General features: G+C 40.3%; 1 protein-coding gene across 5 annotated transcripts in view; it reads right to left on the bottom strand.

The window, feature by feature from the left end:
• Positions 1 to 498: 498 nt before the first annotated feature.
• Positions 499 to 23,526, bottom strand: part of LOC127786656 (uncharacterized) — a 47,047-nt gene continuing 24,019 nt past the window's right edge. For all 5 annotated transcript variants that reach the window (XM_052314190.1, XM_052314192.1, XM_052314191.1 and 2 more), the window contains exons 8-13: positions 21,686 to 21,767; positions 6,684 to 6,745; positions 3,906 to 3,978; positions 3,742 to 3,822; positions 1,101 to 1,181; positions 499 to 847 (exon numbers count right to left, since the gene is read on the bottom strand). In XM_052314190.1, coding sequence (XP_052170150.1) covers positions 674 to 847; positions 1,101 to 1,181; positions 3,742 to 3,822; positions 3,906 to 3,978; positions 6,684 to 6,745; positions 21,686 to 21,767 — 553 coding nt within the window. In that variant the 3' untranslated portion in view covers positions 499 to 673. The remainder of the gene's footprint in view (positions 848 to 1,100; positions 1,182 to 3,741; positions 3,823 to 3,905; positions 3,979 to 6,683; positions 6,746 to 21,685; positions 21,768 to 23,526) is intronic.

Here is a 23,526-nt window from a genome sequence, read left to right as displayed (position 1 = left end):
ATTCAAACAACTGACCTATTTTTTGGAGTTAAACCAGATAGATGCAAGTTAGAACATACTGTTTTTTTATCCACCTAAAGACTGAATTCCCAATCCTCTATCAATTTTATCTGTTTAGAAATTGACAAAATGAAAATTCTCTAGAGGTTTAGAACAAAAAAATGGTTAAACCATAATCTCTAGAATTAGCAGTATATGATTATGGATAAATGAATGCAAAAACACAACGCATATGCAAATATAAAAGTATTATTATATCCAGCAGAAAGAAACATGAGTATTTATACATTATGGATGATTTAGTTATTCTTCTTCTAGTTTGCATATTCCTCCCCCTCCCCCCCTCTTTCTCTTTCTTTTATTTTCCCCCTAAGATGTTGGTAAGATTCTTTTCTTTAAGCATAAACAGAATTTAGATCACAATCATCATAAAAAGTTTTTTGACTTCTGATAGAAATAGTATCCCCTCATACACAGCTCATTGGCATAAACTGGAAGTATCAGAATATGAGTACTTGCCATTACATTCTTGTTGAAATTGAATTTACTAAACACCCAACAACTATTTGGATGTATAGGTTGTTACATGGGACTATCATCCCAAAAGAATTGGGCGAATGGAACATACCCTAAATTAGATGTACAATTTGGTAAGCTGCAGAACTAGAATACATCATACAACAGAGGCATATAAAGCTTCATCTTCTCTTGCTGCATAAGGATGAGGTAGCAAACCTTTTGATTGTGCAAACTTATCTACATGACCCGATGGTGCCTCGCCAACCGTTGAATCCAAAACAGAGTCAGGAATAGCATCGAGTGTTTCATCAAAAAAGGATTTTATTGTCTGCATGAATAAAGGATCACAAATAGAGAGAAAGTGTCTCATGTAGCGCGCAGAACATTATTCATTAGATTTACAAGTTGGCAACTTATCATGAAAATGTTAATAGAAGAAGAAAAAGGAAGCTCAATTTGATTGAGAAAAGCATGATTTGGGAAAACTGTTCCAGATCCAATCTTTAGGTAATTTCTATAGAGTTAAAATCAAAGATAGAAACCTCAAACAACGAATCTGCAGCATTAAGTAATTAACCTACCGTGCAATGTTGTAAAGCAGTGTCAGCTTTGCGCTTCCACAAGCCATTTCCAGGCTCCGAATGGAAAAGACCAAGTAGGGGCTGAAATAGTGCGGGAGAATATGAGCATAAGTAATTGTTTCAGGGGGAGACAAGTATATTAAATGCTCCAAACTGTTAGCAAAAGACTAGAAAGTAACATGCACATACTGAGAGGGGGGGGGGGGGGGGGGCGACGCTAATAGACAGATATCTTTAACTTGTATGGAAACTAATAAACTGGATTACTTCTAATACATATTGCCCTTTGAGACAAATCAATATACCAGGAGTTCTTTAAGAGGTATGACTGTTCCCATCAACCATGGTTCTGCTCATGTGGACTACACTTGATATGGTTGCAAAGGATAATCCTAACCATGGTTCTGCTCATGTGGACTACACTTGGTATGGTTGCAAAGGATAATCCTATAAGATTAGCCTCGAACTTTCCTCATCAGAACAAAAAGCTTGATTACAACTAACTTTCAAACTGGAGAGGAAAGGCCAATAATACCAGTAGTTGATCTAGCCTACAGTCAGAAACAACAGCAACAAAATGGTACAGACTAGAGTTTCTTCAGAATTTGAGAGACTGCACTTCCCATGCATGGACAGGTAAGAGCCAACAGAAGCTATGAAGATTATGAAAGCCATATAACATGCTACAAGATAATACAGAACATGATGTCACAACCCCAAGGATATACTAGTAATTATATATTAGATGTATTTCTTTTGGTTGTACTTTGCTGCTGTAGTTGTTTGTACCTTTCAGTTGTATTGTAACTGTAAGGATAGAACAGCCTATTAATAGGCTAGATTAGTTAGAGAATAGCATGGATGAATGATAATCAGAATTCAATTCTTTCTACAATTCTCTCTCAATTTCTTCTTTGATTTCTCCCTGTTCTTTCTGTTCTGTCTGATTTCCCCCTCAGTTCTTCTGATTTCTCCCTCCATTTTTGTTCTCTCCCTTGGTTTCTTCCAATTTACTTTTACAACTCTAGGTCAAACCGAGGTTCATGACATTTGGTATAAGAGCCAGTTGATTCTCGGTTGTGAAAGGCAATTACTAGCAGTTGTTTCTGATCTTCAGGTTAGTATACTAGTAGATCTTTATTCAAGATCCACTATAGAACTGATTCTAGCAAGAGCTGGAATCCTACCTAAGACCTCCGATCTGCAAGAAGTTGATGAATTACCTGCAATGGATCCAGAAATTCAGGATGACAAGAAAGGAATTGCAATTGCTGGAAACATCAATGGTACATCATAGGAGGAGAAATCTGTTGAAAGAGAACCTCTGGTGTACGCCAGTAAATAGGAAGAAAAATATGCTTTAAAAGTGCTAGAATCTGTAAATGTTGAATCCAGTCAGGCAATGCCAGTAATCATCAATGACGAGCAATCTGGAGAGTGTGAAGATGCTATTCAAAGGTTAGTTGGTGGATCTTCAGAAAAAGCAGGAAAAAGCTCAAGAGGAGCATAGGCAGAATAGATTAAAGTTCAGACAATTTCAGGAAACCTGTGGCTCAATCAAAGTGAACATCCAATGGAGGAAAGTTAAAAATTGGTTAAAGGATGATGAAAGATGCTCCCATCAAGAAACATTTGTGGAGTATTTTCATGATCTAGAGCAGAGGAGGATACAAAAGAAAAAATTGAAATGGGATGAACGGAAGAAACGTGATGAGTCTCGAAAGATGGTGGAAGAGCTTGTTGCTGCCAGAATACTTACTACTAAAACTCATTGGTGTGATTATTACATAAGGTCAAGGATTCTGCACCTTATCAAGTTGTTGCACCGAATACATCTAGTTCTACACCAGAAAATTTATTTGAGAATATACTTGATAGAGCTACAAATAAAAGGAAAAGGTCAAGAAGAAAAAGGAAGAGAGCAAGGAAAAAGAAAAGGCGAAGGAATGGTCTAAATCAAATAGTGAAAGCAAGAATTGGATAACTAACTAGTGATTCAGTGCTGTAATTTCTTGGGGACAAGAAATCTATCAAGGAGGGGGGCTTATCACGACCCTAAGGATATATTAGTAATTATATATTAGTTGTATTTCTTTTGGTTGTACTTTGCTACTGTAGTTGTTTGTACCTTTCAATTGTATTGTAACTGAAAGGATAGAACAGCCTATAAATAGGCTAGATTAGTTAGAGAATAGAATGGATGAATGATAATCAGAATTCCAGTCTTCTTTCTACAATTCTCTCTCGATTTCTTCTCTGATTTCTCCCTGTTCTCTCTATTCTGTTTGATTTCCCCCTCAGTTCTTCTAATTTCTACCTCCATTTCTGTTCTCTCTCCCTCAGTTTCTTCCAATTTACTTTTAAAACCCTAGGTCAAAACTAGGTTCATGACACATGAACCGTTGCAGAACAACAAAAAATCGATCCTAATTGTTGATATTGGGCAGATGATGGAAACAATACATTTTAACTGCTGAAAGAGTTATTTTCCATACATCACAATATCTACATTTGAGAAATTAGTGGCATAAAACGATCACATATTAGACAAAATATCATTCTTTCATACATAACAGAGCTATTTCCGGAATACACACGGGTAAACCAAAGATTGTATAAACAGAACAACACTATACCCAACCTTAACAACATCCCGAACAGTTGGTTTATGCCCATATTTTCTCAAAACAGAATCCCCATACACTTGGTACTTTTCAAGGACCTGCAAAATAAGCTTAAATAGACTTAGTTGTCAGTTATATCAAATGGATGCATCCCACATAAAAAACATGTCTGCTGCAAAACCTGACGCCGGGTAACATTAGTTTGAGGTGCACCATAGACAGCAGTATCAACATGTCCCAAGATGTACCATGGGCTGCCAGAAACACAGAAAATATTCCAAATTAAAAAACAATGCTGCAAGTAGTATAAGAGAGATCGGGAGGGTTTTTTTCTTGTTGCACGCGAAGGTGGGGTGAAATAAGAGCTAGTCACTACATGTTAATATCTGTGAATCATAGAGTTCTAGGAATATGCATATGAATAATGATTCTTCTTCTTCTAGCATGCAGTACTTTTGATCACTTTGAAAATCCCAAAACTCTTCTACAAACCAATCAGTCATCACAAACCAGATAACTACTCTTTCCAAGCAATGAGCTCCTTCAGTTCATAAAATCTAGTAAGAGCCTTGCTACACAGCACGTGGCCCCTAAAGTTTGTAGGCTATTGCCTCTTCTTCTATACAGTTTCACTCCAACATCCTTTCTATCTTCTGCACGATCTTCCAAGAAGTAATCAAGTCACTTCTATGTGGTAGAATCAGTCTTGCCAGTTTTGTTGGACTATGTACAAAGATTGACACATAAGGGGCAATCTTCCCTGTGGTGAGGTGTCAAATGTGCCAGCTACTACATGACCTTCATTAAAGAGTGGTTTAAGAAGTGACCGGGGAGCTAGAAGATCCAAAGAAAATAGTCTCTTGAAGGATGGAAAAAGCTTTTCAAGAGGCAAATGTTACCCTTGGCCTCCCTATCATGATCAAAAGGATCAGGAAATATCTTATCAGGGGCCACATTTAGGGAGATTTCAGATATAAATTGGAGTTGGATATGGTTTGCTACTTGGAGCACAGGCTTCAAAACATGATGAGGATTTGACCAAATTAATATACAAAAATTGTTTCTTTTTTCATGTTACTAATACTTACATTTGTTATCATCTATCAAAATAGTGATAAATCTTCTCCAATGTTATATATTTGGAAAATATGAATACTCAAGTCTAATTATCTGTATAGGAAACTCTAATCACTAAAAATATGGAAATTAGACTTTGGAGTTCCTAAATTAAACCCAAAGGAGGTAGCATTTGTTTTGACATTAATGGTTGGCCCTTATTTATTTTCGTCAAACTTGTGTTTGAAGAGTGGATAGAATGGAAGAAGCTTGTATCAAAATAGGTAGAGAAAAATAAACGAAAACAACATACCACCAAGCCAAAAAGAAAAAAGCACCATCCTAAGCCTTTAGTCTACTATGTGGCTACATGAATTCTAGCTTTGCATTCTTTTTTATCTATACTCTTTATCTTCTAAGACAAAAAGATGAGAAAAAAAAATACCTTTGGGGGAAACGCTTAGGCATGGCATGCGATGTAATGGCTTGATAGAAAATATGATCATGGACAAAGATGATTAACAAACTAGGATCCATGTAACAACCCCACCTAGTAGGATTATGGCTTAATTGTTGTTGCTACTGCTGTCATGTATGCTTTTTTGTCTCTGCCATATAGCATTTTGTCCTTTGTGACAAGAAGGTCCCAAGTTCTAGTTGTAGAAATAGCCTCTTTGAAAAGGCAAGAGGAAGGTTGTGTGCAAGTACAACCCTCTCCAGACCCTTGCAAAGTGGGGAGGGCCTCATGCACTAGGGATGCCCCAGTATCGAAAATTTACCATATCCTAGAAACTATTATGATAATTGACAATATACATTTGTAACATATCCAACATATATCTGTATTTGATGCAGATTTTGCATATTGTTAGAAGCATATTTTGCTTCCCAGATGAAACATGGAAAAACGGCTTGGAGAAATGTCATACAGATAGCATGAAGCAGGTCCATCAATGGACCAAATTCAATAACTCAACAATCCATATTTTCTGATAAGGTCGGGATTCCAATAAAAACCAACAAGAATAATCTATCAATAAACAAAATCAACCTCAGCTTTATGGTTATTGCAACTGATAATCACCATCCATGACTACAAATGTTATAAATCCTAGAAAACTTGTTCTCAAATTTCAAATAGTCCATTGTTCATGTGTCTTGCGTTTTGGACTATTCAATTGAGGGGATAACTACAGTTGATTTTTTAATTATCAGAAATCAACAACAGGATAACAGCAGAGTGCCATCCAGATACGTCAGAAAATCTTTTATCTGATTGAAGAGACGAGTGTTACAGAAGATGCTTTCATAGAAACGGGGAAGCCTAGTAAGGAGGTGAGGAGTTGAAAAAGGGTATTTGTCAATGGTAGTGTAGGAAAATGTCAGAAGCTTCATCTCAGCAGAGTGTTATTTTGGGAGATTTGCAATGCTTTAACATGCCAGAGGACCTCCCTCTCTACTATTGGCAAAGGAAGGTTTCTGGGTGTCTGGGTCCTTGACAGAGGGAGTAAAACTTGGTGAGGATCCTTGATGCAGGGGATGAAACTAGATGGACCAGGGTATCCAAAAAAGCAAGGGGAAGGCTGTGTACAATGACAACCTTACCCCAATCCTCACAAAGTACGGAGCCTCACGTCCTAAGGATGCTCTTTGTTTGAATGGCATGATGTAACAACATATATCAGTGATGACTACATTCATGATACTTGGCGTCAATTGGGAAAAAAAATAAAAAAAAAAGAGGGCAGTAACAGCCAGACTCAACAATTAAATTTGATAACAATGCTCCTAATTCCATGCTACAGTTGTTTAACAGTTCAAAAGTTACATTAACAAAGTCAAATAATTATTTCTCTGGCCAAAATCACTAGATAACACAGATCTATCTTGATGTTCTACTTACGTGTTGTAAGCAGCACGTCCAACCATAACCCCATGAGCTCCTTCTCTTTGGGCCGCATTCACCTGAATTAAAGTCATCAAAAAACAAGAACTGGAAAACATGGAAGAATTATTGAAAAAAAAAAAAAAACAAATGAGAACTACAGGCCTGAAAACTGCAAATCAGGAAATACAAGACAAAAATCAGCAACATCAATCACTGAGTATGCTCGGGGAATAGAAAAAAAAAAAACTTGATTAGCCAAAAAATTAGCCCTATGTTTGCTCAATGCAAGAATTCAAAAATCGTTTGCTAATATAAGAATTCACATTTCCACTTCTAAAGAAATCACAGATTCATCATCACCCATATTTGAGATTCCAAAAACCAGTGAGCTCCAGCCCAACTCATAATCACCTTTGTTAACCCCTGAATCAGGTGGTGACCGATAGATAGAATGTCTGTTTGGCAGTTAGCTTCCCTTCGATATTTGATTTTGAAAGAAATTGAAGGTAACCTTATGTCTTATTCTATAGGGCCAGAAGGATTTCTTCCCAGGTACTACAGGACTACTTAAAGCTACCTGTGAATAGGACACTAAACTCAGTTTTTGTGGTAGTGCTCTCTTAAGCAAACCCTTTGGCATTAAAGGGAAATTAATCATCGTAGTATGAGGTAATTCCTTTCTAAAACTAGTAGAATATGGTTACCATTTAAGAAAAAGGTGCATGCCCTCTGTACGGCAAGTTTTATCCTCTTTAAAATCCCATGGTGCTAAAAGGCATTCCTCATCAAAACAGAGGTGAATTCCTCTCAAGATTAGGGGATATGAATTCAATCAGCAGAGGAGGTTGCTCTTCAACAGGCCTTTTAAAGCTGCTTCCTAGAATATGAAAAGTACTCTTTTTCAGAGCCTCAGTTGACGGCAATAGAGAAAGACTCCAAAAGTGCTGGATCAGGGGAATTAAAATGATCATGATGATGGAAGTGGTTTGTGGAAAAGAGTGGTGGTGTGCATGTATAGGTGTGCTAGAGCGGGCTTGTACACCTGTAGGATCACCAAACTTGTATGTGGTAGTCCTTAGAGGGATACCATGAAAGTTCAGGGGGATTTCATCTATTGCATTCAATCTCATGAGGCTGATGGGCCAAGTTCTACACATACACTTATACATACATATGTTATTAAAATATCAGCTTAAATGTTCGATTACTTTGTTAATACTTAATTGTTAAGCTATTCTTACCTTTGGAAAGAATAGAATAAAGTCAATGGACTTGAAACACCTTTTGGAATATAGCCCTTATACATGTTATATGGGTGCCATGTGTTCTCCAATCCTCACCTCATTAAATTTTTCCTACTAGAAATTGGAGTTCTTTCCTTTTCATGAATTGGTCAAGGTGCATCCGTTTGATTGTGTTTGATTATTTAGTCTTGAGTTCGGTGTTGGGAAAGTGTTGATGAGTGCTTTGATATCTCTGTATTTAGATTATTCTTCAAATTGTATCAACTATAAATTAATAAAATCATCCTCCTGGACTTAAAAAATAATGGTTGATTTTACTTATCAAAAAGACTGTAAAGTATATTTAAAGAAAATAATTTAATATTTTTAAAATAATTATTTATATTTTATTAATTATTTTGTTGTCCAAAATTTTATGAGTGTAAATTAGCCGCCGCCGCCCCCTTTCAATTTTTTCTGGTTCCACCTGTTAGCAATGAACTAAAACGGGGCCTAGGCGGCACCGAGGCGCTAGGCTGCCGCCGCGATTGTGGCCAAATCGGCCCCCTTAGGCACCGGCCCGACTAATCGGTACCGGGCGGCGCCTAGGCGGCCAAGGCGAAAGCCTAGCCGCATGAACTGCCTGGCCGATTATGGCCTAATCAGCCGCCTTGGCCGCATGAATCGCCTGGGCCGCGTAAATCGATTTAGTATAAATTTATTAGGGTTTTTGTTTCCCCTTACCCGTTACCCCTTCTCTCTTGTCGATTTCCCCTTCTCTCTCGCGCGCATCGCCACCGACTGTCTATTGCAGAGTCGTCCTCGCCCTCGCCTCTATCAGATCTCGTTGTCGTCGTCGCCTCTACCACCGCTTGACAGGGACGGGAATAGCCTTCGAGCTTACCTGTGGTAACACAGCGAACAGGGGGCAGCGATGTGATCGAAAGAGGCAAGTGACCATCGCTGTAATCGAAGGAGGCAGGTTTGAGAGAGAGAGAGTGCTGAAATTTGGGGGACGGGAGGTGGGGTGGGGGAGTGAGAGAGAGAGAGAGCGCGCTAAAATTTGCCCGAGGGGGAGTGATAGAGAATATATTAAGAAAAAAATAAAAAATATTAAATTTTCTAGGCGCTAGGCCCCAGTCTGCCGTCCGACTAGCGCCTAACACCTTTCAGAACACTACCCGTTAGTGAGTGATTTCCCCTCCCTCCCTATCTATCATGTGGCTGATGGGCCAAGGGTGAGGTTTTTGGAAGATAAGTGGTGCAGAATAAGTCCTTAGATTTCCATAAAGAGGCATTACTGAGTGTCTGTCCCTCCCTCCCTCCAGTGTGTATGCCCCCCCCCCCCCCCCCTCTCCCTAAGAGTGTTGTGTGGTCCTCACAGTTTAGATACAATGCTCAGGATTGAGAAATTGACTCCATTATGGCTTCACTTACTTGATGACTACCCCTTGACTGGTCAAAAGAAAGACATGGGGATGGTACCGAATAGGTGAATACACAGTGTTAGACCTCTGGGTCTGACTAGAAGTTCTTCCGAGTTTTGGAAGAAATTTGACGGGAAAAAGGGAATTAGGAAGATAGAGAAAGAGAGAGAATTGAGAAAGAGATTAGAGATTGAATTGGGAGGGAACGGACTTGTGTATTAATCTTCACATATCCCCATCCTCATGATCAACTTCTTATTTATAGGAGTTGGTTACACTAGAGACTTCTCTAACTACCTTTCTAGAAGCTCCAAGTGGCCATGTGCCAAGTAAGCAGCCACGTGCCAAGTTGCTGATTACAGTTACGCCAACCCCTTAATATCCTGCTATTCCATTCTAATTACATACCAACCCTTGGGCTGTGACACTCCCCACCCCTTGAAATATTTCTTGTCCCCAAGAAATTAGAGAAGGCTAGACACCCTAGGATAGCATTGGAGGAGTTCTGGAAGATATTCTCAGGTGGTGTTATCCAAATGTAGGTGCGTCCATTGGACTAGGACCTGAGCAATGGGCAGAGAATCCTTGTAGCTGATACGCCGATCGAGCACTAGCTGGGGCTCGATGTCCAGTGCTGTATCCTCATGTAAGTCAGGAATTTTCGAGCTAGTATCTATCATGATCCCTCTGGCTAGCTTGAAGAGAGACACATGAAAGACCGAGTGTAAACCCACCCTAGGAGGAAGTTGCAGCTTGTATGCGACTGTCCCAATCTTGGCCAGAATCTTGAAAGGCCCATAGTATTTGGGGCTAATTTTAGAGATAGGGCTCTTGTGAAATAAGTGTTGTTGGAATCATATTACCTTCAAGTAGACGTCATCGCCCACCTCAAATGTGCGGTCTGTGCGATGGCTGTCGGCCCTTTGCTTCATCTTCTGTTGGGCCAGGGCGAGTTCTCTCTTTATTATTTGTAGTGCGTCCTACCATGCATGCAGGTAGTGGTCAGCCAATATTTCGGTGGGAGTGTAATGTAACACAGCCGGAATTATAGGGGGAGGATAGCCAAATAAAGCCTCAAATGGTGTCCGTTTATGAGCTGTATGGAAGTTGGTGTTGTACCACCATTGAGTTAATGGTAACCAGCGACTCCAGCTTCTGGGTTTTGTAAAACAAAGGCATCGGAGGTATGTCTCCAGGCATTGGTTGACACGCTCTGTATGACCATCGGTTTTTGGATGATAGGCAGATAACATTTGCAGCCCGATGCCTAATCCTTGACACAAGGGCTTCCAGAATTGGCTTGTAAAAATTTTATCACGATCTGAAACCATGGCCTTTGGTACACCATGTATCTTAAAGACGCCATCCATCAATTTCCTAGCCACTTCAAGAGCTATAAAAGGGTGGGCAAGGAGAAGGAAGTGGTTGTACTTGGTTAGTCTGTCCACTACCACCAGAATAGTGTCAAATCCTTCAAATTTCGGTAGAGCTTCAATGAAATCCATAGAGATCTGTTCCCATGCTTGGGAGGGAATCTCTAGTGGCTGTAGGAGACCAAGGTAGGGAACCTGCTCGTGTTTGCACCATTGGCAGATGGTACATTGCAAGACATATTTGGCAATATCCTTCTTTAGGCCTGGCTAATAGAATAGTTATCTTACTTGACGATAGGTTACATTCAGCCTCGAGTGCCTATGGTCGAATCATGTAGAGCTTGCAAGATCCTACCCCTTAGTTAATCATCTTCCCCAATAACCACCCTGCCGTGGTATTTTAGCAAGCCTCCTTGGAAGGAATATCCTACCTCTCCTTGGGGTTGTACTATCATCCTTGTTATTTTCTCTTGAATCCATGGCATGTGCTCATAACTGTTAGTGATCTCCTGCACCCAATCTGGTACCAGGTCTAAGATGGCGTGGCAATCGGCCGATCCCCCCTTCCTTGAGAGTACGTCTGGCACTAGGTTCTCTTTACCCTTTCAGTATTGGATTAGATAGTCATATCCTATCAACTTAGTGATCCCTTTCCACTGTAACTAGTTGTGTGCCCTTTGTTGAGATAAGAACTTTAAACTTTCCTGATCTGTTCTTATAGTGAATCTCCTGCCTTCTAGATGATACCTCCACTTATCCACTGCCACCAACACAGCCAACAATTCTTTATCATTTATACTGAGGCCTAAGTGCCGAGAGGAAAGGGTTTGGCTCAAATAGGATACTGGTCTACCTTCTTGACTTAGTATAGCCCCAACTCCCACATCACAAGCGTCAATTTTGAGCACAAATTCTTTCGAAAAATCTGGAAGGGCCAACACTGGAGTTTGCGTCATTGCTTCTTTTAATTCTGCAAAAGCCTTATCTGCCTCGCTGCCCCAATGGAAGTTATCCTTCTTTAGTAGAGTTGTCAAGGGCTTACTCAATATTCCATAGCTTTTGATGAACCGTCAGTAGTAACCAATGAGACCTAGGAATCCCCTCAACTCTTTCAGTGTCTTTGGTTTAGGCCAATTCTTCATAGCTTCTACCTTCTGAGGGTCTGTACTTACTCCCTAACCAGTGATTATATGGCATAAATACTCCACTCTTGGCTCGGCAAAAGTGCACTTAAACTTCTTCACAAATAGTTGATGGCACTTGAGGATTTCAAATACCTTTCGGAGGTGGGTTATATGCTGGTTGAGGCTGGGGCTGTATATTAATATGTCGTCAAAAAAGACCAACACGAATTTCCTAAGATAGGGAGCAAAAATGTGGTTCATGAGAGCTTGGAAGATGGCGAGGGCGTTAGTAAGGCCGAAGGGCATTACCAAGAATTCATAGTGTCCTTGGTGGGTTCTGAAAGCGGTTTTGTGGCAGTCATTTGGGTTCATTCTAATCTAATGGTATCCGGAGGTAAGGTCCAGCTTTGAAAAGATGGCTGCACCTGTTAGTTCATCTAGGAGATCCTCAATGATCGGAATGGGAAATTTGTTTTTGATGGTTAGGGTGTTTAGTTGCCTATAATCCACACAAAATCTACATGTTCCATCTTTTTTTTTAACTAGGAGAACTGGAGAGGCAAAGGGACTTTGGCTAGGTTGGATTAGGGATTTATCCATTATGTCTTTGATCAGTTTTTCGATTTCAGCCTTTTTAATGGGTGAATATCTATAGGCTCTTAGGTTAACTGGCTCAACATTTGGTTCGAGGTGAATGGAATGATCAAGAAATCGATGTGGGGGTAGGCTAGTAGGAATGGTAAACAAATCCTCAAATTCCATCAACAATAAGCGAATAGGGTCCGGAGAGTGTACCTAAGTGTGGCCGAGCTCAAGGGAAGGGACCGTGTGTTGGTCCTCCTTTCTTAGCTTGACAGAGGCATTACCCATTCTTCGGTAGTCAATCATCTCCAGGGCATATAAGGAATGCAATTGCCTTACTGTTGGTCCCCCTTGATCCAATAATTTTTGCAGTCTCTTGCCTGTTACTACCTTGCAGTCCCCTATCTCCTAGCAACCCTTCAGAGTAATTTTCTGGCCTCCCTTCTCAAAGGTGACTTCTAGTGTGTTGAAGTCAAACATGAGAGGGCTTATCATCCTAATCCAGTCCATGCCCAGCATGATGTGGCATCCACCCAGCCTGAGGATCCTTAGGTCCACTGCAAAGTCGTGACCTCCCATTTTCCATTTAAATTCACTGCACTTATAGTGGCTGACCATCTTACTTCCATTTGCGATCATTACCGATAAGGGAGTCGTCTCCTGCATTTCACACTGGAAGACGGAGGTTGTTTGCTCATCAAGGACACTATGGGTGCCTCCACTATCAATGAGCACCACCAAATTCCTTTTGCCCGTTGTTCCCCTCACCTTCAATACTCTGCCCGATGCATGGCCTTGTAATGCATGCATGGATATTTAGCCCCCTTCGTCTTCTTCTGTCCCTTCTTTGGGTTCCTCCCCTTCTTCATTTTCCTTCTCGTACTTTTGGTGGCCTTCCATGGTAAGTAGCATTCGTTTGCACTGGTGTCCCGGACCAAACTTCTCTCCACAACAAAAACAGAGCCTCAGTTGTCGCTTCTGATTGAGGGTGAGGTCCTTAGTTTGATTAGGCGTGATATGGGGTCTGCCTGTAACCCTATTCCTCTGCCATGTGGAGTGGCTTCCCTTATTCATCGAGACTGTCAAGTTCTCCTCCTTACCTCCTTTAGGCCACAATTGGAGTCTCTTGGCGAAGGCATCCAATGCCATCTCATGCAGGTAAGCTTGTTCAGCGGCTTGCGCCACGAATACGAGATAGAGCATCTTGACTGTGGGGCGAATCTGTTCATCCAATCCGCTGATGAAGCTAGCTACAAAATAAGCCTCATCTAAGGTGGGATGTGCTAAGGATAATTGCGATCTCAGCTCCTCAAATTTCGCTAAGTATTCCTGACGCAGCGTATAGCACGAGTGTGAAGAAAACACACCAAAATAAAACCTTGAAAGAGCAAACTTCAATGGCCGAAACTTGGCTTTCAAGAAGACGCAAAAACAAGACTGTTTTGCTAAGAAAACCCAAATAGGTTGCTGAAATTTGATTAAGAAAAACTTGATTACAAACTCTAGATCCTAGGCATATTTATAGTATTTGGCTAATCCAAATCCATCTAGTATTTGGAAAACAAAATCCAACTAGAATCCTAATAGAAATAAATCCTAATCCAACATGAAGTAGAATCCTAAATCAAGTAGAAACATGAAATTGAATCCTAAATCAAGTAGAATTCTAAAAACTTAAGAAGTATTAAAATAACATAAAGTAGAATCCTAAACCAAGTAGAATTCTAAAACTTAAGAAGTATTAAAATATTGTTCCGGCGTGGTCGGGTCGGCTTTGGGCCGGGTCTTGATTGGTGACCGCATCATTCACCTCCACTTGAGAAGAATTTGTCCTCGAATTATGATCTGGGTATGATAACTCAACGTCCGGCAAATACAAAGAAATATCAGCAACATTGAATGTTTTGGAAATACCCATATGATTTGGCAAATCCACAACATAAGCATTATCATTGATCTTTTTTGTAATCTTGTAAGGACCATACTTCTTTGGCTTGAGCTTGTTCTGTTGTCCTGTAGGAATCCGTTTCTTCTTCAAGAATATCATGACTTCATCTCCAACCGCAAATACCTTGTGCTTCCTATGCTTGTCAGCTGCTGTCTTGTACTTCTTATTCGCCTCGTGCAACTTTTGCTTGACATCTTCCTGACCTGCTTGAACGTGTTCGGCTAAGTCACTAGCTGCAACACTGAAACCTGGTACCTTTGGTAATTTTACCAAATCCAATGCATGATTAGGAACTTTCATGTATACGATAGAGAATGGTGATCTTCCTGTTGAGCTATGCATGGCATTGTTGTAGGCAAATTCCGCTTGAGCTATGACTAGGTCCCATTGTCTTGGCTTGTCTTTGCAAACACTGCGAATCAGATTTCCTAAGGTACGATTCACCACCTCTGTCTGTCCATCAATCTGGGGATGTGCTGTGCTACTGAAGTTCAAAGATGAATCGAACATTCTCCACAAGGTAATCTAGAAGTGACTCAAAAACCTTGTATCACGATCCGAAGTAATAGTTTTAGGGACTCTATGTAGTCTAACAATCTCCTTGAAAAACAGTTTGGTTGTAGCTACTGCATCTGCCGTCTTCTTGCATGGGAGAAAGTGCGCCATCTTGGAAAACCTGTCAACCACTAGAAAAACAGAATCCATACCTCGTTGGGTTCACGGTAGACCCAACACAAAGTGCATAGACAAATCTTCCCAAATAGCATTGGGAACAGGCAATGGCATGTAGAGACCGACGTTAGAAGAGTGCCCCTTAGCTGTTTGACATATATAACACCTCGCCACAATAATAGAAACATCTCTCCTTACTCTTAGCCAATAATACCTTCCCATAACAGCTTTAATAGTCTTGTCTCTGCCAAGATGCCCTGCTAAGCCACCACCATGCAAATCCCGAATAATTTTCTCACGAAGAGATGTGTAAGGGATGCACAACTGATTTCCCTTCATGAGAAACCCATCATGCACATAAAAATCTCCTGATGGTTGCTAAGACATGCATTGTTCCCACACATGTTTGAAATCCTCGTCTGTCGCATATAATTCTTTCAAGAACTCAAACCCAACAATCTCAACACTAAGGGTCTTGATCAAATCCACACGCCTACTCAAAGCATCTGCCACTCGATTATACTGTCCCGACTTATGTACAATTTTATATGGAAATTTATCAATAAAAGCAGACCATCTAGCATGCATATCACTCCTCAATTGCCTTTGGCTACTCAAGTACTTAAGAGCTTGGTGATCCGTGTAAAGAACAAATTCTTTGGCAATCAAGTAATGTTCCCATATCTTAAGAGCCCTCACTACTGCATAAAACTCCTTATCATAAGTAGACCACTTTCTTCTGGCTTCACACAACTTCTCACTGAAAAATGCAATTGGTCTCTTCTCTTGGGACAACACAGCACCTATACCCACTCCACTCGCATCACACTCAACCTCAAACAATTTGTCAAAGCTTGGCAAAACTAAGACAAGAGCGGTACATAATTTATCTTTTATCAAGGTGAAACTTTGCTCTTGTCCTTCACCCCAATGGAACTTTCCTCTCTTTAAACACTCAGTAATTGGAGCCACAATACTACTAAAGTGTTTGATAAACCGCCTATAGAAAGTTGCTAACCCATGGAAACTTCGCACATCACTGACATTTTTAGGAGTTGGCCACTCTCTAATAGCTCGCACTTTTTCCTCATCTACCTTTACACCCTCTTTACTTATAACAAAGCCCAAGAACAACAAGCTCTCACTCATAAAAGTACACTTCTTCAAATTAGCATAAAGTTTGTTTTCCCTCAACACACTCAACACCTCTCGAATATGCCCCTCATGCTCATTAATAGACTTACTGTATATCAAAATATCATCAAAATACACCACAACGAATTTACCAATGAAAGGGCGTAATACTTGGTTCATTAGTCTCATGAAAGTGCTTGGTGCATTGGTTAGTCCAAAGGGCATGACTAACCACTCAAACAACCCATCTCTCGTCTTGAAAGCTGTCTTCCACTCATCTCCAGGTCGAATTCTGATTTGATGATAACCACTTCTAAGATCAATTTTGATAAAAATCACAGCCCCATCAAGTTGATCAAGCATGTCGTTGAGCCTAGGAATTGGAAATTTGTACCCAATAGTAATTTTGTTGATGGCTCTACTGTCAACACACATCCTCCAACTCCCATCTTTTTTTGGTGTCAATAATGCTGGCACTGCACATGGACTCATGCTAGTCTGAATGTGCCCTTTTCTCCACAATTCCTCTACCTGCTCACGCAAAATCTCATTCTCCCTAGGACTCATCCTGTAGTGTGGTAGGTTAGGCAAGCTATCACCAGGAACCAAGTCAATGTGGTGTTGAATATCTCTCATAGGAGGTAGCTCATTAGGCAACTCCTCAGGAACCACATCATGAAATTCCTCTAACAATCTCTGCACCTCCACTGGAATTTGATTCACCTTCAGTAGCTCACTCACACTCTCTCCCTTGATAACCAATAAGTGAACCTCTCGAGTATCCTTACACTCCCTCACAAACTCAGTGTGTTTATGTGTAATGGTAAGAAAATTTCGCCTCTCCACTTTAGAAACTTTGGTTTGATTCTTTTCCACTATGAGTAACAAAGCATAACGCACACCTTTTTTCTCAAGCTGATATGTGTTCTTCCTACCCGAGTGCTTAGCATCCACATCAAATTGCCAAGGCCTCCCAAATAAAATATGACAAGCATCCATATCAACAATATCACAATAGACTTCGTCGGAGTACTTACCAATAGAGAAAGGCACCCTGCAACATTCATCCACATGTATGCCACCAACTTCTTTGATCCATCCAATCATGTAAGGGCTTGGATGTTTTTCAAGAGTTAACTGCATCTTTGCCACCACGTCTCTTCCTATGATGTTCTCCTGACTTCCACTATCAATAATCAACTCAAAGATTTTTCCTTTCACCGTACACCTCGTGCGAAAAAGGTTATGCCGTTGAGTAGTATCTTCATTCTTTTGAGATAGCATTAACTTCCTCACTACATAGGTATATTGCCCATGTCCATAATCTTCTTCGTCATCCTCCCCATCAGGCCCGCAATAGACTTCCTCTTCAGCAACATCTTCCTCTTCCTTTTCTACAATGTTAACTGTTTTCCTCCTTGGACAATCACTAGATCAATGCCCAACCTCATTTCACTTGAAACATTTTAAAAGAATAGGCTTTGCATAAGGATTAGGGGATTTTGGAAGATTAGAAGTAGTACCTCAAATGTTTTCCCCCGTTGTAGCCTTATTAGGGTTGACTGTATGGGGTGGATTGGAGGGTTGCGCTCCTTGAACCGACTTGCCTTTATCAAAAGCTGGTTGTTTATTTTCATTCTCACTATACCGACGATAGTTGTCATTACGAGATCTCTCACTCAACATTAACTCAGCCTTTAAAGCTAAGTTCCTTGCTTCTTGCACACTCAGAACCATTTGAACCCCAATTTTATCACGAATAGCAAGCTTCAATCCATTCAAGTAACGAGCTGCTTGTTGATTGTCACTTTCTGACAATTGGTTTCTCTCCGCTAATCGTAAAAACTCAGAGGTATATTCATTCACACTCTTCATTCCCTGTGCACATCTTTGATAAGCTTCAAACATATATTGTTCATAGTCAGGGGGCAAAAACCTACCTCTTAACAGTTGCTTCATTCGTCTCCATGTCTGAACTGGCTGTCGGCCTTCCCTCAATCTCGTTTCTCTTAATCGCTCCCACCAAACAGATGCACCGCCCTTCAACCTGTAAGCCACTAACTTTACTTGTCGTTCATCTGGGATCTCCATGTATTCGAAAAAACGGTCAACCTCAGTGATCCAATCCAGCAACCCCTCAATATCAAGATCTCCACTAAAGGTGGGAATATCAACTTTTAGTTTATACTCATCGTTGCCCCAGTGGTTGTGCTGATGCGCATTCCTCCTAACCCCTCTACCACCAGGGTTAGCTATTGCTCGACCAAAATCATCCTCTTCATCGCTATCTTCAATCACTGGTCTTCTAGGATTAACAAGGACATGATTAATGGGTGGTCTTCCCGCTCCGACTTGATTCACCCCATCATTCAGGTTCCTGTCATCATCAACTCGTAGTAAGGTGCCCAATTGTTGCTCCAATTGTTGCTGGATAGTACGAGTTACTTCCCGCTGTTCTTCGATTGCTCTCCAAACTGCGGACAACCCCTGATCATCGTCACGAGGCTGGTTGCTACCGTTACCTTCAAGATTGGCCATCTGATTGGTTGATTAACCGCTCTAATACCACCTGACGCAACGTATAGCGCAAGTGTGAAGAAAACACACCAAAATAAAATCTTGAGAGAGCAAACTTCAATGGCCGAAGCTTGGCTTTCAAGAAAACGCAAAAACATGACTGATTTACTAAGAAAACCCAAATAGGTTGCTGAAATTTGATTAAGAAAAACTTGATTACAAACTCTAGATCCTAGGCATATTTATAGTATTTGGCTAATCCAAATCCATCTAGTATTTGAAAAACAAAATCCAACTAGAATCCTAATAGAAATAAATCCTAATCCAACATGAAGTAGAATCTTAAATCAAGTAGAGACATGAAATTGAATCCTAAATCAAGTAGAATTCTAAAAACTTAAGAAGTATTAAAATAACATAAAGTAGAATCCTAAACCAAGTAGAATTCTAAAACTTAAAAGTATTAAAATATTGTTCCGGCGTGGTCGGGACAGCTTTGGGCCAGGTCTTGATTGGTGACCGCATCAACTCCTCTACTGATCCCTTCTGCTTGAGCTTATTGAACTCTTCTATTATGTTGGTTCTTGTCTTCTCCCCAAACTGATTACAAATGTCAGTCACAAACTGTGGCCAACTCAATTCTTCTCTATTCCTACTCCAATTCTGGAACTAAGCATCTGCTATATCATCCAGGTAAGCCGCCGCCATATTCACCTTATCTCTCTCCACCACTCTATACTGATAGAAGACCCTCTCACAACGTCTTACCCACCACCGAGGTCGGTCTTGCTCGAACAGGGGAATGTCCATTCGCGGTCCCTGCAAATTGGAGTGATTATATCCTCCTCCTCATGTCGTAAGGTCGTCCTCTGCTTCTCCCCTATCCTCCGCTGGATCATTAGGCCCATGCCTTGCCCTCGGCGTAGACAGGATGGGCGCCGATGAAGCCCTCGGAGGAAAGTCAGTCGACAAACTGGCCTGGGGTTGCCTAGCAAAGATGCTCAAGGCAGCACTCACTTGCTAGCTTAACTATTGGCTCATTCCCGCGAATTCCTCCCTGAGTCCACTGGCGGCCCGATCGAAGTTAGTCGCATACCCCGCAAACTCAGATCTAATTTCACCTGCGACCCTCTCCAAATTGGCCGAGTGTTCCGCTCGACTCCTGCTTATCTCCTCCTGAGTATTCCTGATGTCTAATTCCAGAATCTCCAGGCGATCTTCTACTTATGTCTGGTTCTGGCACAACTCGGCCTCTAGCGTGATTCGGTCTGCTTTGCTCGCGTTCCTTCAGCCATTCTCCACCTAACAAGTTGATGTGCTCTGATACCAAATGTCAGACCTCTGGGTCCAACTAGAAGTTCTTCCGAGTTTTGGAAGAAATTTGGCGGGAATAAGGGAATTAGGAAGATAGAGAAAGAGAGAGAATTGAGAAAGAGATTGGAGATTGAATTGGGAGGGAAAGGACTTGTGTATTAATCTTCACATATCCCCATCCTAATGATTAGTTTCTTATTTATAGGAGTTGGTTACACTAGAGACTTCTCTAACTACCTTTCTAGAAGCTCCAAGTGGCCATGTGCCAAGTAAGCGGCCACATGCCAAGTTGCTGATTACAGTTACGCCAACCTCTTAATATCCTGCTATACCATTCTAATTACATACCAGCCCTTAGGCTGTGACACACAGGAAGACCTTCACAATCCACTCTTTCTCTGGTTCTCCTTGGAACAAATCCATGTTTGACTTTCTGCAGGAAGTGATTTGGAGATCAAGTGCTTCCCTAATTTACCTTCTTTGTGTGGAGAACTACATTTGATGCTATGCTTACTTTTAACAACCTGAGGAAGCATAGGTAGGTAATCCTTGACTAGTGTTTCATGTGTAAAAGCAATGGTGAGTCACTGGACCATCTTTTTGTCCATCTTTCTGTGGCTAGGGATTTATAGAGCTTTGTTTATATATTTTACACTGTACAGTGAGTAATGTCAGCCTCAGTGATGGAACTTTTTGTGTACATGGAAGCAGAGTTGCCACATGTTAGCCGGTGTATAATTTGGCAAAACTTTTCCTTTTTCTATTTTGGTGTATATAGGAGATCTTTTGAAGACTCCGTCCATTTTAGTTTGACTGGACGCATTATATCTTCTCCTAGTTGTGACTGAAGGTAACTATCTCATTTGTTTGCCCTCCCATGTACAACTAGTTCATAGATAACCTTTTGGTTCCTAGTTTTGGATAGACTGAACTCCTAGTTCCATATCATTTCTATCACAAGATTCCACAACTTTATTGTGGTTTCTAAAAGTATAAACATGCTAATTTCATCAAAAGAAAAAATTGATAGGTGGCCTTTGCCTCAAATCTCTCTGTAAAGAATTGTGAACTAACTGAACTCTATCTGTATGTTTCTTCTCTGATTTCATCCATTTACCTCTCCAACCGTGAGAAGGTGTTGCATGGTAGGCAGGTGTGAAAGCTTGATGTACTTACCTGTTCTAGAACAAATTAAACCTTTGGAGCAAGTGGCTGGGTAAAGAATATGACACCAACATAAAGAATATTATCCTAACTTTGCTCCACCAGGAATGTCAACTACATTGGAATCAATTATTGTGGGAGATGAGGAAGTGGAGCTGATAACATTATGTACCTACTGCAAACTATGAAAGGGCGTTCTTCTGGGACAAATTACCTGTGATATAAATTTCTCTGAAGTTATCTTTGAATCTAAACTTCAACATAACATGATTTCAAGTAAATGAATTCATATGGAAAGACTTATGGTGCAATGATGACAAAGTTTATTAGAGGTTCTTAATAAAATAAGTGTCAGAAGACCTCTTGACACATATGTAAACAATTTGAGTAAATTGGGTTTATAAACAAGCTGCATGAGACTATTCTATTTTCTCTTTTGCCATATGAAAACAAAAGAACAATTTGAGTAAATTGGTCTTATAAACAAGCTGCATGAGACTATTCTATTTTCTCTTTTGCCATACAAAAACAAAAGTTACCTCATCAACGCCATTTATGCCTCCATTAATTGTAAATCTTAAGTCTGGAAAATCACGCAAGAGAGCATAGTAGTACTCGTACCTGCATAGATGAAAGTGTCAACCGCACAACAAAAAAAAATGAGAGCCACATCATAATATGAACTTTGAGCAATTTTACTGTGAGCAATTGATGCGATAACCTTGAATCCATTTATACAAGTAATGAAAAAGCATAATCAGTAAATGCAGTTTAATTAAAGGGTCAATTGTCCTCAGACCTCTTGTGGTTTGGGCCATTTTGCACAAAGGCCCCTTGTGGTTTAAAAATGTCTCTAGAGACCCTTGTGGTTTATCTTTTTTGCCCAGACACCCCACTGTTAGTTTTTGACAGTAGCGATATCAATTGAAATTAAATTATGTAAACTTCATTCTTAATCTCAATTCAAATCTCCCTTTCTTAAATTAAAAAATAAATAATAAAAAAGACAGCTTGAACAATCATTGACAGTAAGAGAGATGAACACAGCCACTGTATCTGTCCCCTCTCCTCTCCTTTCCAGTCACCACTGGTGTTCACTGTACCGTGGAAACTATTGCTGAAGGTGTTGAGGTTTTGAGTGACAGCAAGGAGGGGGTTGCCTGCCCGTATAGGACAGAAGGGGAAGCTTACCTGAAGATTGTGACATGGTGGTGAGTCTTTCACCACATCACGCCCCCACCCCCCGCCAGTGGATGAGGAACACCTTGCAAGTGCCTATTTGGACCAAATAGACAGGCAAAAACCAGTTCGAAAGAGTCCAAAAGAAGCCCAATGAGCCCTTTCAGTTTTAGGATTTTCTATGTTTCCTACTTCAATTAGGATTTGACTTTTTGTTTTTCTCTTCCTGATTCAACTAGGATTTCCTTTTCCTAGTGAATTAAGGTTTAGGATTAGCCTATAAATATTTTTGTTCCAAGTATTAAAGAGCAGCTTTTTGAACAAAATTGAAACAAGTTTGAGGGGTGGAAGGTATACTTGAGTAAATAGAAGGATTAATTGAGTACTTGGAGAATTTAGTCGAGTAGAAAGGAAAACTTACTCGATTAATTGTAAATGTTTTCTCATCTTGTATTGAACTCAAGATGGGATATATATATACATGACATTTCCTAAAAATATCTCATAAAATAAAGGAATAAATACAGAAAACAAATTTAAACTAGACTTAGATGATAAGGATGATCAGAGAAATTTTAAATTTGCTAAACTGATCCTTCCTGTTTTTTGGAAACAGCCTTATCTCTTATCTAGAATAATTTTATCTCTTTATCTCTTATCACTTCAGTTTGTATGTCTCTCATCACTTCTTCTTGTAACCACCCAACAACCTTATTACTAGATTATTTGGCCATGATAGAGATAATCTGGATTTATCTTTTAACTTTTTCAACACTCCCCTTCAAGCTGGTAAATAGATATCTATCATTTCCTAGTGTCACAAGCCTAGTGGCTTATGTGTAATAAACTAGAGATGCATAGCTATAAGTAGTAATAACAGAATGGCTATAACAGATTGCATGTGCGGGCGGTTCCGCCTAGGCCACTTGCAGGAATCAGTTGTGATAACAACTAGTTGGGCGAGCCTATAAATGGGCATTGTATGTGAGGATGGGATCTATCAATGAATACATTTGGATCTTTCCCTCCCTAATTTCTCTCTCTGATTCTCTCCCTCTTTTTAATTCAAATTCTCCCTCTCCTCTTTCTCAAATTCCCGATTCTTCCAAAATTGCCCAAGCCTCATACTCGAGGCTTGACAATTGGTATCAGAGCTAGCGGCCTCGGCAGTGGTTTTTGCAAGAAAGTGCAAAGTAGACGA

The sequence above is a fragment of the Diospyros lotus genome, chromosome 12 (genome assembly GCF_014633365.1).
Source record: "Diospyros lotus cultivar Yz01 chromosome 12, ASM1463336v1, whole genome shotgun sequence".
NCBI lineage: Eukaryota > Viridiplantae > Streptophyta > Magnoliopsida > Ericales > Ebenaceae > Diospyros > Diospyros lotus.
The sequence above is the reverse complement of the archived record's forward strand: the minus strand, read 5'-3'. Positions and strand labels throughout refer to the sequence as shown.